The sequence below is a fragment of the Hipposideros armiger genome, unplaced genomic scaffold, assembly GCF_001890085.2.
Source record: "Hipposideros armiger isolate ML-2016 unplaced genomic scaffold, ASM189008v1 scaffold_29, whole genome shotgun sequence".
Classification (NCBI taxonomy): Eukaryota; Metazoa; Chordata; class Mammalia; order Chiroptera; family Hipposideridae; genus Hipposideros; species Hipposideros armiger.
In genome coordinates, this window is record NW_017731379.1 from 3,795,063 (window position 1) to 3,820,293 (window position 25,231).

General features: G+C 33.1%; 1 protein-coding gene across 1 annotated transcript in view; it reads left to right on the plus strand.

Annotated features, from left to right (window-relative positions):
- The window catches only part of BRIP1 (BRCA1 interacting DNA helicase 1), a 172,320-nt gene that overhangs the window by 48,090 nt on the left and 98,999 nt on the right, over positions 1-25,231 (plus strand). Inside the window, 4 exon segments of the mRNA XM_019636606.1 lie at positions 10,706-10,996; positions 16,303-16,524; positions 18,610-18,809; positions 23,080-23,212. Of these exon segments, the coding sequence (XP_019492151.1) occupies positions 10,706-10,996; positions 16,303-16,524; positions 18,610-18,809; positions 23,080-23,212 (846 nt within the window).

Below are 25,231 nucleotides of genomic sequence, written 5' to 3' on the forward strand. Positions count from 1 at the left end.
TATCAATTAAAATGACTGCATTGCATTCTGTTGAGTGGCCGTTTTATAATTTATGTTTATAATATATTGCTGGATGTTTATATGAGAATCTTTTTTCATTCACTGTGCTAGTTACTTAGTGGGTTTTATTATGTTGAGGACTCAGAGACTTCAATTCAGGGAAATTCTCTTTTGTTATTTCTTTGATAATTTCAATTCCTTTATTGTTTTTCAGCAGATTTAGTCTCACAGGGCCCTTTCTTATACTGTGATTGTTCCCTTTTCAAAGGATGTACTATTGTCTTGAATAGTATAATGATAGTTTGGTTTGGTTTTTTTTTAATGATCACTAAATTATGAGTTTCCTCCCAAGTGAATTTTCATATCTTTTATTTTGCTCATACTTTTTTACACTGTTGGTTTTTCCATATGCTGGTTATTTTTGATTTCCAGTTCATATTTAAGGCAAAAGGACTGGGTAGCTGGTATAGTTTTTTTTAGCTTTTGTATAAATTGAATGTTTTCTAGGTATTGGGGCATGGTGAGGGCCAGGTCCCTGTAATGGGTGGTCAGAGAGCTGGCTGTGAGACTGTACTCTTTAAAAGTCAGAAATAGGAGTATGTTATCCAGGGAAACCAGCATTTAAGCTTTGAGTACACCCTAGAAGCTTTAGCTTTCCAAATATTTAATTCAGTTTTTTTTTTAGAGAAGAGGCATCTGGTGTCTGCTAACTGCCTGTTTTCTGTATCAGAGAGTGGAAGAGATAGATAGGGATGCTGATTAGGTCAATTGTCCTGTTTTTCAAATCTGATTATCCCCCTGATTTTAGCTTTATTTATCATTCTCTTCCTCTGTTGAATCTGCTAAGTAGGGTTCCAGTGGGCAGGTTGGCTCTCAACTTCCCTTTAACATACTTGTCTATGCTTAATTTTTCTCCACCTCTTTTATCAGTTATTTGCTCTCACATTTCCTAAAATTTGGTGAGCTCTTTCATTTATTGGTGAACCCCCTTCTTCATGCTCTTTGTTGTTGTGGCTTTATGCCTTTTTGTACTTCTGTGACAGGGGTCGGCAACTTCAATGATCAATAGGTAGCATGAATGAATGAAGGAGTCTAAGTGCATGTGATTAAATTCTTTAAGTTGATATCTCGAGTATATTCCTTATATCTGTGTGGCAGTCTGCTCAACACTGAATGATTGCTGTCCTCTAGGAATATAGACCCTGTGTTTCCAAAAAAAGTCAAAACTATGGATTTTCCTCTCATAATTTTTAAGTAGTTCAAATTTATAAAACACTTTGTAGCCATTCAAAACATGATTTTCAGCCAGATATGATGGTGGGCTTCCAGTTTGAGACCTCAACTACAGACTAAGTTTATTTCAGTCATGTTTTAGGTGGGATGGAAGGCAAATGTGTATGCCTAATTCACCATATTTGACTGAAAGTCTCCTGGTTTCACTTTATAGATATTAATCTTTAATCCATCAGTAAATTATTTCTTTAATTAATTTTTCAATTACAATCGACATACAATATTATATTAGTTTCAAGCATACAACATGGTGATTAGACATTTATATACCTTATGAGGTGTTCACTCCGATAAGTCCCTCCCATCTGACACCATTCATAGTTATTATAATATTATTGGCTATTCCCTATGTTGTACTTTTATATCCTGGTGATTATTTTTATAACTGGCAATATGTATTTCTTAATCCCTTTTACTTTTTCACCATACCCTCTCAACCCCCTCTGATCTGGCCACCATCAATTTGTTCTCTGTATCTATGAGTTTGTTTCTGTTTAGTTTTGATGTAAGTGGGAGGCAGGATCTAACTAATTTTTCTCCAAATAGTCATTTGAACGATTTCTACCACAGATTTGAAATGCCACCTGATTTAATGAGAGTAATTTGCTTTTGAAGAAATAAAAACCTACTCAAAGAAAGATCAAGTAGGAAATACAACTGCTCTTATGGGAACTCAAAAGTTTTTAGGTAGCTTCTCTTTTGTCTTTGGGGTCTCAAGTGTGTTTTCCATGCCTCTCGCTACAGAATTCTCTCATTATTTTTTGTAGACTGGTTTTTCTGGATACTTAGCCTCTTTCATATGACCTTACCATGATATCTCAAAATGGAAGCCTTAAAGTCTACAAGATGTTCTAATGTGTTCCCTGTAGTTAATCAACTCAGTCTAAATGCCCCAATTCTTAGGAAAGTGAATCTAATTGGTCTTGCTATGCCTGGGATTGAGTCTACTCATGGTCATGTGTTATTAACGTAGATATTAGGTAAACCTTTTCCGCAGAGGCTATATAGGTAAAGAACTGTTTTCAAAATGAAGGGTTGGACACATGTCTAAAGAAGTGCCTAGTACAGCATCTTTTATCATATACACTAAATTCTTACATATATAAGAATATATACCATTCTTTTCCATCTTCCTAAAATATTTTGGTTTTTTTCACTAGTTTATTTTTCAGATTAAGTGTAGAACCTGTGGTAATAATTTAAATCTACACCGTCCGATCCAGTAGCTGCTAGCCACATGTGACTATTTTAATTAGTTAAAATTAAGTTCCTTCGTTGCACTAATCACATTTCAAATATTCAGTAGTCACATGTGACTAGTGGCAAGTGTATTGAATAATGCAGATACAGAACAGTCCATCATTGCAGAAAGTTCTGTTGGATAGTGGGGCTTTCGAAGCTTGTGTATTGATAATTTAATGCCCATGAAAGAAGCAAAGATCTGTATTTTGTATAGCTTTTGTTTATAGCATTTTGGTCAACATGTGCAAGATAATGTCAGGATAGCTTTGTTTTCTCATTTTAAAAGGTTCATGGAAGAAAGTTTGAAAACTACCAAAATACCTTAAAGGAGAAAAAAAATCTGCAACTGCATGGGACAGGATTTTAAAAAAACCTTTTTGAAGTATATTATACACGTGCATATATTATAAGTATGCAGTTAGATTAATTTTCACCAACTAAATCGTGTGTGTGTGTGTGTATATATATATCTATCTTTTTATTGCAGTTTCTCTATTCCTAGGTTCTTTTTGATTCATGTCTTGATTGTTTAGATTTTATAATCATATAGTTTTGTTTTAAAAACACACAAGCATATTTCTTATTATATCACATCAAAAGGCACACGATGCTAGTTTGTCTCACTACTGATGATGGCAGGTTTGACCACTTTGTTCAAGAGATGACTACCGGGTCTCTCTATTCTAAGGGCTCATTTTCCTTTTGTAATCAGTAAGTAATCTGTGGGGTGATACTTGGAGACTATGTGAATGTCTTGTTCCCCAACAAATTTTCAACAGTTGATTTTGCATCCGTTTAGGTAGCTTGCAGGAATCAATTATTACATAGGAGTTGCAAAATGGTGATTTAAAAAATTTGATTATTCTGTTTACAATTTTTAGCTGACATTCTTCTCTAAGGAAGAGCTCCCCTCCTGCCCCCCATCTCTCCTTTGATTCTTCCTCCCTCCTCCCCTCCCCTGCCCCTTTTTCTTATAAACACTCCAGGTGTTTCTTATGAAATTGGTCAGTGTGACTCATCACTATACCTCAGGACTCACTGCAATAGTCACATCTGTGTAAAGCGCTGTTAATCCAGGAGAATTTTTGTTCTTTATAGCAGGTTGCACATTTTTATATGTTTGATCTTAAACTGAGAATTCTTAAAGAATAAGATTGTTCAAGTATTAACTTAGATAAAGATTATACCACTTTGGGTCTTTCTTGATTAATTCTACTGAAACATAAACTTTTCAGAAACTGGGGCAACTGTGTTAAGGAATTCCCATTTACACTAGGCAAGAAAGTAAACAGTAAGTGGAGAGTAGGGTAACAAACACTTATGGTATCAAAAAACAGCCGTGAAAAGGATCTGTCTTAATGTGCTAGCCCATTGCAGTTTAACATATTGCTTACAACCTTCACAATAGAATTTGAGTGACTTCAGTTACACATTCCAGGAGACTGGCAGTCTGTTACAATCAGAGTCTGAACTTTAGAGCAGGCTAATTTACAGCGATGGGATGAAGAAAGTTGTGGATTTGTATTACACACTCTCACCTGACACTGTATCTGATCCCTTACCTGCTGATTGACATCTTGAATGAGCTCTTTGAAGCAAGTTCCAGCTTAATTAAAACGTTTGCCTGGTTAGCAGTGATCTGTGAAAGCCTGTGATAAATATTGAATCAGGTTCACCTGCTGGTTGCTGTGAGTGGATAAACAGCTGCTTTGTGCAGTTTAATCATGAAACTGACAGTAGAGTACTACTACTGTTTGAATTTTTTAAAAAGAATAGTTGAAAAGGTATAGTTATGTCAGTTTTGCTATCTTACTAGAGTGTGTGCTTATGTGAGATTTTGCACAACAGGCCTTCAGTACCTGTTTAGATGGCTTGGACAACAGCAAATGGTTGATAAAGATTAACAATAAACCCTGTTTTTTATGCCTCAAAGATTGTAGTATAATTCTACATTCGTTGGCTTTTTACCACTAGCTCTTTATGTGCATGACTTTTTGAATTTAAAAAAAAGCAGTATTTTGTTTTTTTTGCCAAGTTAAATGGTAGATGAAAATGATCCTGTTAAGGATTTAAGATTTAAGGTTATGAATTCCAACTTCTCCCCAAATTTGTTGTGTATTTGTAATAACTTGAACTTTCTAGATTTTACTTTTTTCATCTGTAAGATGGAATTAGAAATTAATATTACTGAACTGTTTTCAAATTATGTTAATATTAGGTAATTAACAAACATCAAAAGAAATGAATTTACAAGCAGCGGAGGAATCTGTATAAAATCATCTTTGGACTATCAACTTGTTTATCCCTTTACAGAATAAATGTGTCTGGCCAAGAGGGTTGTAAAGAAAATGCTGTTTCCATTTGATTTCCATATAAAATCAGACATAAATGTTGGAGTAAAGCCTTCACCCAAATAAGTCACAGCCTTCTTTGATCACCTGATGAATGTTATGGACTCACTTTCTAGAAATGCACACAAACTTGTGTCTGTAGTTTCTGGGTGATCTCAAACCCTCTGTAACAGTCTGTGGACCGTATTTAAGAACCTATTTCCTAATAAAGTTGGTTGAAAATTTTTGGTCAGGAGGGATTAAGATGAAAGATATTCAGCTAGGTATAAAGCAGATGAAGAGGAACCAGAAGAGTGTATGTTTGTTGTGCTACACTTTCTTTGCAGTGCTTTTAGCATTTTTCAAAGTATTGTCCACCACAATCCTTAGCTCTAAGGATTATCTACCATGGTGGGGATTCCTAATTGTCTACTTAAAGTTTTTATATTTTCATTCCTATCATCAATTTGTTTTGAATTTTATGGGGAGAATAATATTTTGTCTGTCATACTCAGCCTGCTCAACATTGTTTTTTGATATTTTACCTGTGTTGATACTTGGAACTCTGCTTTATATTTTTTTTCATTATATATAGTATGAAAAAAATCCACATTTTATTTATCCATTCTTCTGTTGATACAATTTGCTTGTTTTCTTCACTATTAAAACAGTGTTGCATAGAATATCATTATTGTATCTGTCTTAATGTGTAAGACTTTCTCTAGCATATAGTACACCTACCAATGTCATGCATGTTTGGAGAATTTATGTTTCTTTGATATTACTAGGTCTCCATTTGTTCTCCAAAGTAGATGTGCAAATTTATACTTGGACCAGCAGTTATGAGTTGTGCTTCATGTGCTTTTTAGCACCCAATCTGGTGGGTGTGAAATAGAATCTAATTATGGCTTTAAATTGCATTTTCCTAAATTAGTTATGAAGTTGAGCACATTTTTTCAGATGTTTATTGGCCTTTCAGTTTTTCTTTTCTGTGATTTCTAGTTCTTGGCCATTTACTGGGTTTGTCTTTTGAACATTGATTTGTTGGAATTCTTTATATGTTGTGGATAAAATATTAAGTTGGTTTTATGCACTGCAAATATCTTCTCTCAGTTTGTGCCTTTTTACTATATTTTTAAAAGGGGAGTCTCCTGTGAAGCAGAAATTTGACATTTTAATGAGATTTTTTTTTTTAGTCATTGTGCTTTTGGTGTATTGTTTAAGATATCCTTCCGTACATTAGGATCGTAAAAGATATTTTCTTATATAGGGACAGAGATTACATGGCCTGCAAAACCTAAAATATTTTCTCTCTGGCCCATTATAGAGAGTTTGTTGACACTTGCTTAAAGAGTCTCTTGAGAATTTTTGGTCTTTTTCCCTTGTGGAACATAATGGGAATCTTGTTAGAAAATATTTGATTTAAATGTCACCTAATAATAAGTTAAGATAGTTTTTATGAAGTTAATTTCATAGCTTATTCTTAGGACTATTTTGTAGTTGTATTAAAAAAATAATGCACTCAGAGTACTAACTTTGAACAGTTCTTTAATTCATGAGTGAAACTGTATTGATAAATTCCAAAACTATGCTTTATAGAACAATTAAAGTGTGAAGCACTCTTTGTCAGTGAGATAAGGTGACCATTGTCATTGTCTTCTACTTGGCATGATGTATCAGGAATTCTAATGTTTCTTGAATGAATTAATGAATGAATGAGATAGTACATGTAAAGTGCTTAGCACAGGGGCAGCCTTAATAAATGATAGTTATTATTAATAATGAATATATCAGGATACGTGTTTGTCACTCAAAACTAAAGTGGCCCAAGTAGTAGCATAACAAGATGATTTTTCTTTTGGCCTTGAAAAATAACAAATTATCCTGTACTTTTTCTTTTAAAAGCTAACCTTTTTATTTTGAAGTAACTTTTTCATATGTGAAGAATTTCAGATTAGGACATCACTTAATCATCTGTTAGGTAAATAAAATGTGGTGTATAGGTACAATAGTTGGTTTAGGGACATTAGTCACAGTCTATCAATTAAAAATATTTAAACTTTTAGTTATGTGCAAAACTCAATGAATGAGTTATATAAAGAAATGTAAGACATAGTTTCTGTCATCAAGGAATTTACAGTGTGGTTGAAAGATAATACATGCACATAAGAAAACTTATGGAAAAGTACAAGAACTGTTTCATTAACCTAGTTTTCCCTTTATTTCATACAAATAAGCTATTTTTGGTCTCTTTTCCTCTCTAATTCTTTATACTTATTTTTCATATTAAATATACCTTTTTATGCCTGTTTTTAGAATTCAATTCATAGCCTACTTTTTAGAAGCTCCCCGAATTTATGAATTAGCCAAATTACTTCTCTGGCAATTAAATAGTTTCTAACTATTCCTTTGTCATTTTCTATTTCTAAACATATTTAATCACCATGCTCAGTTTTGTTTTTCAAGTATTTAGGCAGAGTTAATTGTTTTGTTGTGGGCAGAGATTGGAGAAAGTTATGAAACTTTGAGGTTGACATTGTCATATCTTAATCTACTTGAACTTCTAGTTATAGCTTTGTGAGAGGACTCAGAAGTTGGCCTTTCTTTCAAAATCAAATCTTATAATCTTTCTTCATCCTTTCAAGAAATTCAGATATATGTCTCTATATAGTAGGAAAGAGAAGGAATAGATAGAAATTATAAGATAGTTGAATACTTTCTAAAAATTTTTAGTGGCTGACCTTCTAAGAACAGTTTTGGCTACTGTAGATTTGGCTACAGTTGCATATGGAAATAATACAGCTGTCCTACTCATATGTATTTCTTGTATTTCTCTTTAAATAATATTAAATTTATACTGTTATTTGTGTTGGGTTTTCTTACTTTTGTGGAAGTAAAAGGACTCCTAGACAATTTCTAGCTATGGAAGAAGAAGAAGCCATCTCTTAAAAGAGTTTGGTTCGCCACTCATTGTAGCCACTTATAGGTCTTAGAGATTATAGGTGTTGGGGAGCCTGTGTTTTATCTTTCTTAAAGTGTCATATCTGTCTTTTAAAGTGTTAGCCTTTAATTGAATTGGAGAATATTATGACCTCCTGACATTGCTATTTTCGGAATTCTTTAATTTTTTTACACCATTGAAAGTTGCTGATTTGGGTATAAATAATTCTCTTTTGTTATTAAATAAATACCTTTTTCAAACCTCGGTTCTATTGCCACATTTAGTGTTTTCCATCCTCAAATATGATTGTACCGAATCCTTTAAATGGAAACTTCAATAGAAGATAACTGCTGAAGAAATAATCCCTTTTTAGTATAACAAAAGTAAAAGAAGCAACTTTCTTTCTTAATTTCCTTTTTCTACTCTACTTGCCCAACCACCCACTGAAAAACCATCTTCTTGAGCATCCAGCCTTAAGTCCATAGGTGGTACAATTACTTCAGAGCACTTTAGATCTTAAAACAACAAACAAAAACATGTTTAATATAAAATTAGCCATGATTGATAATTGTCTCAATTATGGAATGAAAAGCAAATTTAAGGTACCTAAATCTGCTCTAATGGGAAAATTTTTCTGAAACTAGTTCTGGATCTTTTGTTTTTGTTAGCATAGCTACTAGCATAACATTTTAAGATAAACACGTTCTTTATATAAATTATTAGTGACAAATTCACCCCTTTTAAAAATTAAAAAGTTTGAATACAAATCAACAAGTTATAAAGCTGTATTATAGCATCCCTTTTTACTTGAAAAAAAATGTATGGAAGATATATTTATACATATGTGAAGGTCTGCAAATTATACTGAATTATTTGTGGTGGCGGTTGATTTTTGTATATTTCTGTGTTTTTAAATTTTGCGGTCAGGAAAAAAAGTGGAATTAAAAGGTATAGGTGATAAAGTTTTAAGTGGAATTGATTTTGAAAAGTATTACATCAAAAAATAGATGATCTCTAAGTCTTGGGAAAAGACCACTTTATTGCGTTACTTTTATGCTTGGATATAATATATCCACATAATATGTAGCAATCCATTGGTCCGTAGCATTCTAATATTCAGGATGAATTTAACTGATCATAGGGAACAGAAATAGTATAATTGAGTGAAAAGATTGAAAGTATGAAAAAGTAAACTAATTCTGCTGCCTAGAGTTACCTTAATTCTTTTAGTATGTTAATTAATTAATGTGATCATTGCAAAGGCCTAAAAGAATTCAGTCAGAAATATCATGATATAATTTGCATCCCATTTTCTGTGTGACCATAAATTGTTAGATATTGCAACATATGTAACATAAACCACATGTCAGCTGTTTCCTGCCTCAGTGTTGACAAGAGCCCCATTCATAACTCTTCTTTTTATCCTTTCAGTGAATAAGTAATTATTCAATATAGAAGGCAGGATATTTGGAACTGGCTATTTAATGTGGCAGCACTCTGTAATGAAATCTGCTGTTACTGGCAACCTGAGAGGGGAATGTAACAATTCCAGCATGGCTGTAACTTTATCTGCTTTGACTGACTATTTATTTGGCACATCAGTGAACCTTTTATCCCAGTGAGTGACAGTTCCAGAAGGGTCACATTTACATCCATTCTATCATGTATTGTAATATTTAATGGCGGACAAGGTTGAGCGAGACTGGGAGTAATTTGAACTTGCTTTTCCACTGAGTTGAGGCTAAAAGACAGCTTGATCTCCAGTATTGTGGTGTAACATGCTATGACTTAGCATTTGTTTATGAAGGCTAATCTTACTGATTATAATTTTTAAAAAAAATTCAGTTAAATGGTATATTTGTTCTACTAAACTAAAATTCTTCAGTACAAGTTTTCTTAAGCTACTGTGCTACTTAGCTTTTTTTCCCCATCAGTGACCACTTCTATAAACTAACCATTTCACAGTATTTCTCTTAAATGAGGCTGCATTCTGTCTCATGTGTAGTAATTGAGGTTGAGTTAGGTAGTAGTTATTAAGAACCCATAGGTTCTAATATATAGCATTAAACTTTTTTATTTTTATTTCTGAGAGTTTAGGAACAGGAGAGAAAAAAAAAAACAGGTAAACATTAGACTATATTCTGATGTTCCATATAGTGTGTTTAAGGAGACATTTCAGTTATGAAACTGAATTACAAGTAAAATTGTCTAGGAAAAGCTATCTGAATGATAATTTTACTGATGGATTTGCATTCTATGACAGGTAATTGAATTTCAGATATACTTGTTCCACACAAGCAATCTGCCTTCATTATTAAGTATTATTAAATATTAATAATATGCATTCATTTTCATACCTTTGCTAGAGAGTAGTTTTCCCTTCTTGTTGTTTAGTGTTATTTTCTATTCAACTTGATGTTTTTATTCTTTTGTAAGTTATATTTAAAATACGTCTTAAAATATTCATATATTATAAGATATTTGAATGGGCTACGCTGTGAACAAAAATAGCATTCAACTCTAAACTATAATATCACAAGTTCACTTGAAGCGTAAGCAAAAATTAAAATTGTCCTCAATTTTGTCTTATTATTTTTATAACTTATGAAAGAGGAAAGTTAAAATGTACTTAAAACATTTGGAATTAGAGAGGTGGAGTGGTATGTCAGAAAGCAGTGCAAATATGGGAACGTCATTTATAACTTTTAAGAGTAAAAGAGAACCAATTTGAAATGGGATTTGTAATTTTTTCTTTAATGGCAAGTTTCAGATGATATCTCGAAATTTCTCTTTATATGACAGTTGTGATTCATTACTTATGGGTTCTGATTCTATGAGAGGTTTGATAACATTTCTTATGGTCGTCCAGACATTAGTTATCTTTTCTTTTTTTGTACAGCTCTCTGTTCAGTGCTCTAGGTGCTGTTGTTCTACTAAACAAGGAAACAATCAAGATTCTTCAAATGCCATTAAGAAGAATCATGGGGGAAAATCCAAGATACCAAAAATATATTTTGGGACACGTACACACAAGCAGATTGCTCAGATTACTAGAGAGCTCCGGAGGACAGCGTACTCAGGGGTCCCAATGACTATTCTTTCCAGCAGGGATCATACTTGTGTCCACCCTGAAGTAGTAGGTAACTTCAACAGAAAGGAAAAGTGCATGGAATTGCTGGATGGCAAAAATGTGAGTAAAGTTATTTAGTTTTAGAGAAAAAATAAGCCTGAAAAGATTAAAATTACTCAGTTTTTTATGTGTTAATTTTGATTTTTATGTACATTTCAGTGATATTCAAATAACTTACAAAAATTAAATTAATTGCTCATTATTTTTTGAAAAATAATTCTACCGTAAGAAAAATTTTATTCAAGTTTAATGTTATGGGTTTTTCTTAAAGTTTGGAGATATTTAATTCCTTGAAATTAATTTCCATTTTAATCAGATGTCTTCTTTCTTTCTTCTAAGCCTTTCTACCAAAAATAGTCAAACATGGATGATGTCATATGAGGAGATAAAAGTATTTAAATGATTTAGTTAATTAGATTTATGAATATATTTTACATATTTAAAAACTTCAAAGGAAGATAGTTTATGCTCTCTGAGCAAATTTCAAAATGTTTTTTAATTGAATGAGAAATATCGTGATTATTCTGTCTCAACTTTGCTTAGCACAAACTTCTCTTTCCAAACAAATTATTATAATATATTAAGTTATTAACTGTAAAGATATGTCATTGGTGGCTTTGAAGTTTTCCAGGGAAATCTTGAATAACATGAATTTGGGCTAGGTAGAAATAGAGAAGTCTTTCTTACTAAAGACATATGATTTTTTTGTTTTAAGGCAAGATTTTTAAATTATTTTTTGCCAGAGTATTATTAGTTTGATAGTCTGTGTACCAGTTTTATAACTAGTCTACTCTAAAATGAAAGCTACAAGTCTGGAATTACACTCAGAAATTATTGGTGAACCATACATTGAAATGATATGAAATGACAATGATATTTTAATGTGTTTTGAATTTCGTTTGATATGTCACCTTCTACCATATAATGTAAATAAATTATTTTATGCTTTTCTTTCTTAGTGCTTTTATTAAATGAAAATTCATTCAAGATTTGTTTGGGGATATTCAAAAAAGATGCTTTAATAGGTATTCAAACACGTGACTGTGAAGTATAAGTACTAAGGAACTTCAGTGGAAAAACTTAAGTGACTTGTTCAGAATCAGGGAAAGAATACAGATTATTGAATAAGAACCATTGTTGATGTTCTATTTATATTTACTTTTGTGTAAGTTCTTTTTACCTGAGGAACTGTGAAATCTCTTCACTATGTATTTTAAAAGTTCTGTTCAAGGAGAGATGAAAATATGAAAAATTCAAATGCTAAAATATATATGTATATAAAAGGCTCCTCATGATAAAACCCCATAAATTTTAAGTAGACTTCTTTCCATAAGTGGCTAATTGATCTACTGGATTCCTCAAATTCTTGAAATTTGTTTCCTGTCTGTGTAGACTATACAAGGAGACTTGCTGGCATTGTCTTTTTAATTACTTGTTACTGGGAAAATTACACATAACATTATTTGTTATCTCATTGCTAAAAGCAATTATAATGTTTAAGATTGTGTATTGAAAGCAAAGTCTTATATAATCCTCTAGAATCCTATAGTGCTGGTTATGTTTGAATCACGTAAAAGTAAAAAGAAATTCAATAGACTTGAATGTTCAGAATTTTTCATTGGCATTTAGTCTTTTTTTTTTTTAATATTAGTGATATAAATAATTGAAGATACCTGCTGGTAGTTGTTTGTCTTGACCTAATTCTGCCTCAGAATGCTTAGCTCATAGGCATACATGAAAGTTCTTTTACTTGTTTCCAAGCCCTCAGGGTAATTTGGTATTGTAATGAAGGCCAATTACAAAGTTACTATAGGTGTCTATGTTTACTATGGCTGAATTACCAAAGCGAAATGATAGATAACTGACAGTTTTAGTGAAAAGGAGTTTAAAGTGTGATAACGCTTCAATTGACAGACTCCCCTCAGGGTTGTGTTACACTGCTAAAATGGATGAGCTTTTCTGGTTTTGCTATCAGCCTGCACAGGAGTGTCATTCTAAGTGCCCTTAAAGTGTAAACTTTCTGATTTTTTGGCTCGATCCAAAGGCACATGTGTTTTTGTTCACTGTTTCTTTTACTAAAGTGCTCTTATACTGGAAAAGTAGTGCACTTATCAGTTAAAAGTTAATTTTGTTTCAATTAAGAAAAAATAATCTTGACTAGCCCCAGAAATAATTCTAAAAAATTTATTCTAGGTATGGAAGAATATCAATTTTTGTTAAGATGAGATTTAACAGTTTCTAACCTAGACTTCAAAGGCCCCTCCCTACCTTAATGATCATTTAGTACAAATAGAAGTTTTTCGAATAGTGCAAAAGATATTTGGAATGAAGAAATGGCGAATATCATATTATTAAACTCAATCTATTGGGTCGTCGGAAAAGTCATGACGCATTTTTGCACCGAAAAACAGAAAAATACATCATGACTTTTCCGACGACCCAATATATTAACCTTGTAATGAAAGATACTTGGCACATCACCTGTCTCTGGACACCAGAATCATAAATTTTAGAGCAGGAAGTAACCTTAGAAACAGTAAAGTTGGTGGGTCAGAGGAATCTTAAAAGGCTTGTGGTTCAACTATTCTTTTGAGGCCTAGTCACGTGATAAAAAGGGGCCCTTAAGTTTGTCCAATATCAGACAACTAATTAGCAAGAAAGGAGGCAAGTTTTTCTCCTAGCCATTGCTGTTTTGATTACACTAGAAACAAAAACAAAAGATGTCACTATGGTATAGGGAAGTTGACATGGCATGAAAGGTGAAAAACAGTAGTAGAGGTGAGACTCTACTAAAGTAAATGACAATAATATAAAAAAATGAATTAAATAAAGAAGGTTGGATGGGCCCATCCTCCCATTTTTATTTTTAATGTCTTGATGAACCAACAGGTGGTTTTCCTTAACATGGCTGGATGCAAAGCTTTAGGAGCACTAGTAGTCCTCAGTTAATCAGACCTTGGCCTTGGATTTGCTGACATTCTCTTAAAAGTTATGAAGCTTTTATGTTATACTCCATTGCTGGCAATTTCTAGGTACTGTTGTATATGTAATGATGTCTGTATGTTTTGAAAACATAGGTTTGCCTTTGGATAGGTCATAGTTAAAAATACATATGTATATAAAGTATATGTACGTATGTAAAGCATATGTGTGTGTGTGTGTGTGTGTGTGTGTGTGTGTGTATATATATATATATATATATATATATATATATATGCATCCATGCGCACACACACGCACCAGGGGTGCCAAGAAAATGTATACACATGACTTGTATTCATCTTTGTTATCGGTATATATTATTACAATTTTAATACAGTTTTTTCCTTTTTTTTAAATGTGTATACATTTTTTTTGCACCGTGTGTGTGTGTGTGTGTGTGTGTGTGTGTGTGCTTTCATTTGTTAAGGACAGCAAACTGGGAAAGATAAGTATTGGATTTCAAAATCACATTTAATTTTTTTATTGATACATGAAATTAATGAAAATAAAAATGACCCATTATTTCACCCCTTAGTCCCAAATAACAATGGAAAAACAAAAGTAATAAAATGTACATGGTTAGAAGACTCAAAATTACAGAAAGATGAAAAATGGAAAGAGAAGTTCTTTCTTTCCAGCACTTTCTACCCCTTAACCCTTCAAAGAAACTACTACTGTAAAGGTTTATGTATATTCTTCCAAAATATTTAAAATATGTATTTGCTGTAATCCATGTGTATATTATTCTTTTAATAGCTTAAACACATTAGCACACAGATAAATCTAATTCATTTTTAAGGGCTACATTTTTGTATGAATTTACCTTAATTTATTTAACATGTCCCCTGTTGGTAGACATTTGGTTTATTTCCAATTTTTGGCTATTAAACAATGCTGTGTGTGTATATATAAAATTTTGATAATTATTGACAAATTGCTTCTACTAATTTTATACGTTTTTAATAGGATATGACACACCCTTGCTAGGGCTGGGTTTTATCAATCTTCTTATTTTTTAATTAGTGTATGTTATAAAAATTTTTTACTTCCAGTAATAGAATGCCAAGGGACATTAGTACATGAAAGAAGAGATGTAAATTACTGTTGAAGTTTGTTGGTGTTCATACAATATTATGCCAAACCTTGCTAGAAAGTTTAAAAAATACAAATCAAAACAAGAAGATTCTATTTTTTACCTTTAAAATAGGCTAAGATAAAGAAAGATAATATTAGTGTTGATAAAGGTGTGGAAAAAGGGTAATGTAAAATGGTATATACTTTCTGGAGAATAAATTGGTGATTTTCAAGAAATTTAAAAATTTAAAAATACCTTATACACTCTGATTCCATAATGCCATTTCTAAAGATATATACTAAGAAAATATTTAGAAAAGGACATACAAATGCTCATTGCAGCATTATTTCTAAAGCAAAGATTGGTAACAGTCTAAATGTTCAATAATAATAAAACTGGTTCATCAACTGTGGCACATTAATTCAATATGTATATGTAGGCAACAATGAAAAAATAGTGGTGTGAGAGAATATTTCTTATAGGAGTTTTAATAAAATAGGCTGAGAGAAGAAAAGTGATCCCAGTTTTATAAAAAATATTTATTTATTGTGGCTAGATTGCAATGCCTGGGGAAAATTTGTTTCTTTCTCATTATTTTAATATTAGGTCACATTGTAAAGATATATCCATATATACTACGTACGTATAGAAGAAATATGAAATGAAGTATATCAAAATGTTAATAGTACATTCTTTGTGTGATGGAATTACAAATAATTTAGGTTTTTCTTGATATTCTTTTGTATTTTCCAAGTATCTTGTGGTGAACACTCTTACTTTATTATTTTTTCCGCTAGAACATTTCTCTCCCCTGCCCTCCTTCCCTTTTCTTCCCCCTTCCTTCCTTCCTTCCTTCCTATTTACTTATATTTGTATTTGATTAAGAAATACTGTCTCATGACTCAAATTGAAAAGGTACAAAAGTGCCTGTAGAGAAAAATCTCTCCCACTCCTGTCCCCAAGTCATTTAGCTCTCAAATTTTTTAACACAACCAGTGATGTCTTCTGTATTCTTCCAGAAATATTTTTGCCTAATATCACTTTAATCAGAACAAAGCCATGACAAACATACTTTTAAAAATATACATTTCAAATTAATTTGGGGTATCTATTGCTATACTGATCTGGAGCTCTATTAAGTCAATATAGTTTTTTTAAAATGGTTGTGATTGTAGATATGGTGTAATTTATCTCTATAAAATCTGTGCCTTGTGGCTTTAATGATGTTCCTAAAATTCTGAGATAAACATGTTTTATTTCTTCTGTTCCAATATTGGTTCACATTTCAGTTATGAATATTTGTTTTTAGGGCAAAACCTGCTATTTTTATCATGGTGTTCAGAAAATCAGTGATCAACACACATTACAGACTTTCCAAGGGATGTGCAAGGCCTGGGATATAGAAGAACTTGTCAGCTTGGGAAAAAAAGTAAAGGCATGTCCATATTACACAGCACGAGAACTAGTAGAAGATGCCGACATAATATTTTGTCCCTACAACTATCTTCTAGATGCACAAATAAGGGAAAGTGTGAGTAGATATGTACAAATTAGAACGTTTTTCCTACTTATTGGGATAAAGTGGTGAATGTAAAAGCTTTTAGATGTCTTAATATCTTTATTTTTTGCTTTATAGTTAATTTATGTAAGTATAAACAGATTAGAGTACTGAAAACATATTCTAAGGTGTATTAAAAACTGAATTTGAGATCTTGTCATTTTAATTTCCAAAGTAATAGGTACTTTTAAGGACCTAGTACTGAAGTGGGATTATAGCAGGGTTTTTCAAACTTGATAGTGATGATGTGTTGGGCTGGATAATTCTTTGTTGTGGTGGGCTGTCTTGTACATTGTAGAATTTTCAGGAACATCTGTGATTTTATCTACTAGATGATTATACACCCTCACATTGTCACAATCAAAAATCTCTGTCTACATTGCCAAATATACCCTGGGCAGCAAAATTACCCACAGCTGAGACTCCTTTATAGCTATCACTCTTGCCATTTATGAGTGGTCAGAAAGAATTACTTTCAAACATTTATCTGAAGAATCTATGTTTTGAAGACCTTAAGTTGGGAGAATCTGTATACAATGCAAATTATGCTTTGTGAGCTTTTGAGAAGCCAACTTTAGATATAGCATTTGTGATCATTTGCTAGTTTTATCTTAGGGATATCCAGTTGTTACAGCATAAGACAAGAAAAAGTGAATAACTTGGTATATTCAGTTGTTATTTTTCTCTTTAGATCTGACTGTACAACTCTCATTAGCTTTCTATTTCCTTAAGTCGAAATTAATATGCATTATGTTTACTACCCCTACTATCCTACCTCTTATTTGGTTGCCTCATAGCTAGGGCTCTTTCCTCCGAGCATCTGTGCAGATCAGTGACAGACAGTCTTCTAGTATTACTTTTATTACATCTTTCCTCTGCTTAAAAATCTCATATTGCTCTTTGCTCATGGGGTAAAGTCCGTATTTCTTAAGCTTACTCTCAAGATGCTCAATAGTCTGACCTGAATCTGCCCTTACAGCCTTCTCTGCTGCAAATTCCCAACTTGAGCCCCTCAAAAATTGTCTCATGGTCTCCTGATGATTCTTTGTTCTTTCCTATATCTCTGCTTTTGATGACACCGGTATTGAAATGCCCAACTCTCTCTTTGTCTATCTAAATCCTATTCATCTTTAAACCTCAGTATATTTCTTACTCTTCGAACCATCGTCAGCTCTCTGTATATTATTATGTTTTCAAAATAACTCATTGACAGTTTCTTTGTGTTAGGACTCTTCCAGTTGCAGGTGACAAACTCAGCTTCGGTAGAGCTTAAGAAAAAATACTTGACTGATTCTTCATTGTGATAGCTTTATTTCCAGGCAAGTTCTTTCCAGTGGGAACAGAGATAACCATAAGTAGCTAGCTACCCTGGAAAACAGAACATGATCTTATATTAGTCACCCAAAATTATTCTGGTTAGCTTAATATGGATCTCATATCCATTCTTGAACTAGTGACTATGACTGAACTAGTGACTGTGACCATGTGTAGGGTAGAAATACTTTATTTAATTGACAAGCCTGGGCTCTGAGTCTACCCATGTTGTGAGAGTGGTGATGTCCCCTGATTAACAGATTAGTAGTCCTACCAACATATATGGGAGTTGGGGTAGAGCAGTTCTCAAACTGAAGGGTTGTAGGACAGACTAAAACGAAAGATACACTCTATATTACATTAGTATTTTGCAAGTCTTTTGAATCTTGTTATTTTAGGGGTTTTTTACTCTGCTTTTTAAATTATGTTGGAGACTCCTTCATAGTGGGATTTTTATACACCTTTGTGTAGCCAGCTGTACCTTAACATATATATTTTATTTTTAATATGTGTGCAAAGAATTTTGAGAGTGCAAAATGGCATACTCTGTAATAGCTCATACTCTGAGCTGATACTTGGTTGGCCTTAGTGCTTTAGAAGTTTTAAGACCTAGAATCAGTTGCTTATATAATCGCACTTGCATTATTGGCCTTCAGTATGGTGAATTTTAAAATGAAATATCTTGCTACTGCTGTTAAATCCATTTTGCGGAATGTTTTACAGGAAAATTTTTTTATCTTATAGATGGATATCAATCTGAAAGAACAGGTTATCATTTTAGATGAAGCTCATAACATTGAGGACTGTGCTCGGGAATCAGCAAGTTTCAGTGTAACGGAAGTTCAGCTTCGGTTTGCTCGAGATGAACTAGATAGTATGGTCAACAATAACATAAGGAAGAAAGACCATGAACCCCTACGAGCTGTGTGCTACGGCTTCATTAAGTAAGAACATTTGTCTGTCAGTGTAATTTGTGCTGCCTTTGTATTAAAAACATGTTTTATTATGCCAGAGTATTTTACAGTTAGTATACTTTGACCAGGCTATTTGGGAAATAGATTGTTCCTGCTTTAAAAATAGGTTATTCCAAACTTTTGTCTTGTTCAAAAGAATGTAATGTGGGCAGAAGACTTGAACAGACACTTCTTCCAAGAAGACATACAGATAGCCAACAGATGTGTGAAAAGATGCTCAACTTCACTAGCTATTAGGGAAATGCAAATCAAAACCACAAGATACCACCTCACACATGTTAGAATGGTTATTATCTTCAAATCAAGTAATAACAAATGTTGGAGAGGCTGTGAAGAAAAAGGAACCCTCATACACTGCTGGTGGAAATATAAATTGGTACAGCCACTATGGAAACAGTATGGAGGTTCCTCAAAAAATTAAGAATAGAGCTACCTTATGACCCAGCTATTAATTCCTCTTCTGGGTATCTACCTGAAAAATTTGAAAACATGTATTTGTAAAGATATATGTACCCTTGTGTTCACTGCAGCATTATTCAGAGTGGCCAAGACATGGACACAAACCAAGTGTCCTTCAATGGATGATTGGATAAAGGAGATGTGGTACATATGAATATACAATGGAATACTACTCAGCCACAAGAAAAGATGAAATATTGCCATCTGTGAAAACATGGATGGATCTTGAGAGTATCATGCTAAGTGAAATAAGTCACATGGAAAAATGAAGAACCATATGATTTCACTCATATGTGGGATATAAAACTGAAAGCAATGAAATGAGCAAACAAGACAAATAAACAAACAAAAACTCATATAGAAGCAGACAACAGTATGGTGGTTACCAGAGGAAAAAGGGAGTAGGGAGTATATATATGGTGACAGAAGGAGAGTTGACTTTGGTGAACACACACTGCAATATACAGATGATTTATTATATAATTGTATACTTGAAACCTATATAATTTTATTACCCAGTTTCACTCCAGTAAATTTAATAAAATAAAATATAATGGACAGAATCAATTTTTTAATTGATAGTTATAAATCTTATTCCTAACTTAACAGCCCTATAAACTGTGTATAGGACATTGGGCTGAATATAAATATGGTTTTAATTAACATATTTTAAAATTCTGGATTATGGCTTTAATTTATCACTTTATCCACCAGTTTGTGTAGAATTCTGGTTTGATGAGTTTCAATTAACCATAATTTCAATACTCTAAAATAATAGATCTAGTAGTAATTTTATTAAAATTTACATTAGATTTCCCTTTCATTAGACATTAGGTTGTTGATCTAGTCTAGAATCTCTTTAATCTTTGAAAAAACTTCCCCTTCCCCACATCCTATTCCATTTACTGATGCACTTTTTTGTTACCTTTACAGGATACTTTTTAAAAAATTTGAGTGTTATACAGTCACATGTTTCAACATAAAATGTATACACGTTTATATTGTAAAAATTCCTTTCTCACCCAAATCCCCATCTGCTTAGTTCTTGTCCTCCTATAAGTTTATCATTGAGTGCATATTCATGCATATTTGAGCCAATATAGATGCTTTCTCTTGTCCCTCTCATTTTACCCAAATGATGGCATACTATATATGCATTTTTTTGTCTTCCCCATTTTAAGCATAAAAATATTTTTTATTTTTATAAACCATTTTATTGAGGTATTGACGTACACAAAGCTGTAAATATTTAATGTATACAACTTGATATGTTTGGAGATAAGTATATATCTGTGAAACTATCGCCACAGTCTACAACCTCTATGACTACATCCAGAACCTTGGCTGGGCTTGGAGTGATGTCACCAAGGAGTGTAGAATGGCATCTGGAAGAAGACACTCAAGAGGTTCGTCCATGACTTTAAAGGATTTACCAAAGAGGAGGAGGCTACAAAAATCAAATCTGTGGTTGAGATGACAAGCAACTTTAACCTGGGTGTGGCTGAGGACAACATTCAGGAGCTCCTAGAGGTGATTCCTGAGGAATTGACTGAGGAGTTGTTGGAACTGGAACGGGAACGCATAGCTGAAGACGAGGCAAGAGAAAAGGAAACTGCAGGAGAAGAAAATAAAGAACCTCCGAGAAAATTCAGTGAAGGGTTTAGCAAAAGCTCTTGCAGACCTCAACACAGAAAAATATCTTTTATAAATTTAATGTAGCCTAAATGTACAGTGTTTATAAAGCCTAGCAGTAATGTTCTAGGCATTCACACTCACTCACCGCTAACTCACTCACTCACCCAGAGCAACTTCCAGTCCTGCCAGCTCCATTTATGGTTAATTACCCTACACAGGTGTACCATTTTTTAATCTTTTATACCATATTTTTACTGTACCTTTTCTATGTTTAGATACACAAATACTTAACCCTTGTTACACTTGCCTATAATATTCATTTTAGTAACGTGCTGTACAGTTTTGTAGCCTAGGAGTAACAGTCTATACCTTATAGTCTAGGTGTGAAGTAGGTTGTGCCATCTAGGTTTGTGTACATTCATTATATGATGTTCAGGCACTGACAAAATCACTGACGGACACATTTCTCAGAACATAACCCCATCATTGAGTGACACATGACTGGATGAGACACCCAGCTGGTGTCTTGGAGAATTGTTTGTGGGGGGAAAAAACCTACACACAGTTAATGACTAGAGGTGTTGGAAGTGAAGTAGTAAGAGTAGAGGAGACACACAGGAATGTTTTTTTCTAGACAGCTTCTATGACATCTGGTTTTCCTCTTCACAATCTATTCTTTCTCAGTTTTTTTTTGGTTTTGTTTTGTTTGGTTTTCGTAGTTCTTATTTTGTTTGATGTCTAAATGTTGAAGTGCCTCAGGACTTGGTCTTGGGATCTCAATTTCATTTCTAGCTCTGCACTTTCCCTAAGTTACGTAACCCAGTAAGTACCATAGCAGTACAGATGAGGCCTGAACCTGTGTTTGGCCCCAACTTCTCCCTGGAATGCCATTTTCGTATATCTATCCGTTATATCTGGATATTAAATTTCAACTTTTCAAAATAAAATCCTTTTTTCCCCTACCTCCTCCCCACACCTGCCCCTGTCTTTCTCAACTAAGCAAATGGTACCAACCAGTTAATCAAATAAAAAATTTAAGTAGTATTCTTGATTACTGCCCCACCTCCTTCAATTTATCAGTAAGGTTTGTAAATGCCACCAGCACAACACATCCCAAATCCTTCAGTCTTACATCTATTATCCCACAATCATCTCTCAACTAGAATACTGTAATAGCCTCCTAAGAGGTCTCTGCTTTCACTTTTGCCTTTCTCTTATAACCCATTCTGGCCTTGAACCTTCTCATTGTACTTTGAATGGAGTCTAAATTTCTTATCCTGGGTTAACATCTGTTTCATGCTTATCACTTGAACATTGTTCACACCATTATTCTTTTTTGCCCATTGTGTGTAACCACATTGGCTTTCTTTCAGGACCTTAAGTGAGCATAACTTGTTAACTACCTCAGGACCTTTGCACGATTTTTTCTGATCCTCTCACTACTGGGTACATTTTACCTTCAAATGAATAAGGGAGAGCTTTTTGGACATTCAAATTAAAATAGCAATTAGATATTAATCTAATTTGGCTTCATTATACCACTATTACTACCTGATATTTTCTTGTTCATGTGTTTGTTTCTAAGTTTATTTCTCCCTTCAGTAGAATATATAATAATTTCCATGAGAAGAAGGACCTTGCCTATTTTACCTATTGCTGTATTTCCACCACCTAGTACAGTGTCTAGCATAATAATAGGCATGTAAGCACTTAATGAATGTACATGTGGTATATATATTAATATATTTATACATTTTCTAGTAATTTTTTTGTGTTAATATGTAACACTTTGGTTTTCTCTATTAGATAATTTTGTATATCTTTTTATGTGCATTTGGGATAAGCTCCTAACACATGGCTATCAGTTGGAGAGACAGTCAAGTAAAGCAGTGTGAATCCACAAAACACAACTTGGAAATCACATACGTGTTTCTCTTTTCTGGGGAAAAAATAAAGCCTTCTTTTTAGCTATATAAATGTTTATTTTATAATATGAGATCTGCATGCTTTTAAAAAAGTGTCTTAATCAATCCACATTTGTGTCCTAAGAGCTTCAAAGAATACAGATTAATGCTGAGTTCTCTGTTCTGTTGATATGGTGCACATAAGATGATATTGGTTGATGGCATTGTTTATTTTATTCCAGTTGGTTAGAAGCAAACATTGAACATCTTGTGGAACAAGATTATGAATCATCCTGTAAAGTATGGAGTGGAAGTGAAATGCTCTTAAATTTACACAAAATGGGCATCACCACTGCTACTTTTCCCATCTTGCAGGTAAGATTTTTTTTCCACCTGTGAAATTCATTTAGTGAATTAGAAATGACTTAATAGTGAATAAGTTAATCTGGGGTAAAAAAAAAACCAAAAAAAAGGCAATTTAATCGTTTTAAATTTTATTATCTAAATTTGATTATCTTTAAATTTGATGGCATACATTATGGATGAAAAGTCACATTATTTAGTTTGAAGGCAATAAGGCTTGAAGGAATTAATTGTTTGTTCAAAACTAAAAAGGGGCAATATTTTAGGTTGTAAATTTTGTCAATTGTAATAATTAAAATTTTGGAAAATGAAAAGATAATTTCATATTTTTTCTCCTTAATTTAGAGGTTAAAAAGCTGGTTTAATAAAGATCATTAGTGGGCTATGGGATACTGTGAATTTTATGAACTTCTGTGCAGAATTTTGTGTGTCCTTTTCTACATTTTTCTGTATAGAGGCTTCATGATATATATTGTCTAAAGAGGTTTTTTTTTCCCCAGATGAGAACGTTTTTCTTCTCTATTTTCTTCTTAATTAATTACTTACTTATATAAATTAAAAGAGTTTACTTTTTAGACTGGCTGTTTTAGGTTTACAGAAAAAATTAGCGGAAAGGACAGAATACTCACATACCACCCTCCAGTCCCCCTTTCACACAGAGAGACTACAGTTTCTCCTATTACTAACATCATACAATAGTATGTAGTATATTTATTACAATTGAGCCAATGTTGTTACATTATTGTTAACTAAAGTTCATAGTTTACATTAAGTTCACCCTTTGTGTTGTACAGTTCTATGAGTTTTGATAAAAACATAAAGTCATGTATCTACCAATACAATATCATACAGAATTTTTCACTGCCTTAAAAATCTTCTGAGCTGTACTTACTCATTTGTTCACCACACTTCATTTCCCTTGCTGAACCCCTGGCAACCATTAATTTTTATTTATTTTATTTTTTTTACTGAGTTTATAATTTTGCCTATTCCAGGATGTCATACAGTTGTACAGTTGGAATCATACAGTGTATGGTCTTTACAGACTGGCTTCCACTTAGCAGTATGCAGCTAAAGTTCTTCCAGGTCTTTTCGTGGCTTTATAGCTTGTTCCTTTTTATTGCTGAACAATATTGGTTGTATGTATGCACCACAGTTGTTTATCCATTCACCTACTGAAGGACATACTGGTGCTTTCCAAGTTTTGGCAACTATGAATAAAGCTGCTGTAAACATTTGTATGCATGTTTTTGTGTGGACATTCCTTTCTTCTCATTTGGGTAAATACTTATGGTCACATTTGCTAGATTATATGGTAAGACTATGTTTAGTTTTGTAAGAAACTGCTAAACTGTCTTACAAAGTGGCTGTACCATTTTACATTCCCACCAGCAGTGAAGGAGAGTTCCTGTTGTTCCGTATTCTTGTCAACATTTTGTGTTGTCAGTGTTTTGGAATATTAGCCATTCCAATAGATATGTAGTGGTACCTCATTGTTTCAATTTACAATTCCCTAATGACACATGTAGAGTATCTTTCACATGCTTATTTGCCATCTACATATTTTATTTGAGGTGTCTCTTCAGATCTTTTGCCTACCTTTCAATTGGGTTAATATGTTTTCTTATTGTTGAGTTTTAAGAGTTCTGTGTATATTTTGTATACAAGTCCTTCATCAGATGTGTGTTTACAAATATATTCTCTCAGCCTGTGGCTTGTCTTTTCATTCTATTAACAACATCTTTAATGGAGCATATGTTTTTAATTTTAGTAAAGTTCAACTTAGTTTTTTTCTTTGATGGATCATGCTTTTGGTGTTGCATCTAAAAACTCATCACTGGGCCGGCCAAGTGGCACATTGGTTAAGAGCTGGCTTGGGACGCCAGCTCTGAGCAGCAGGTCCCCAGTTTGAATCTCACATGAGAGTCTGTGATGCTGCGCCCTCTACAGCTAAGATGGTGAATGACAGCTCGACCTGAAGCTGGGCTGTCATGAGTCGCTGGCGACTGCGTAGGCTACAGTGAAGCTGCA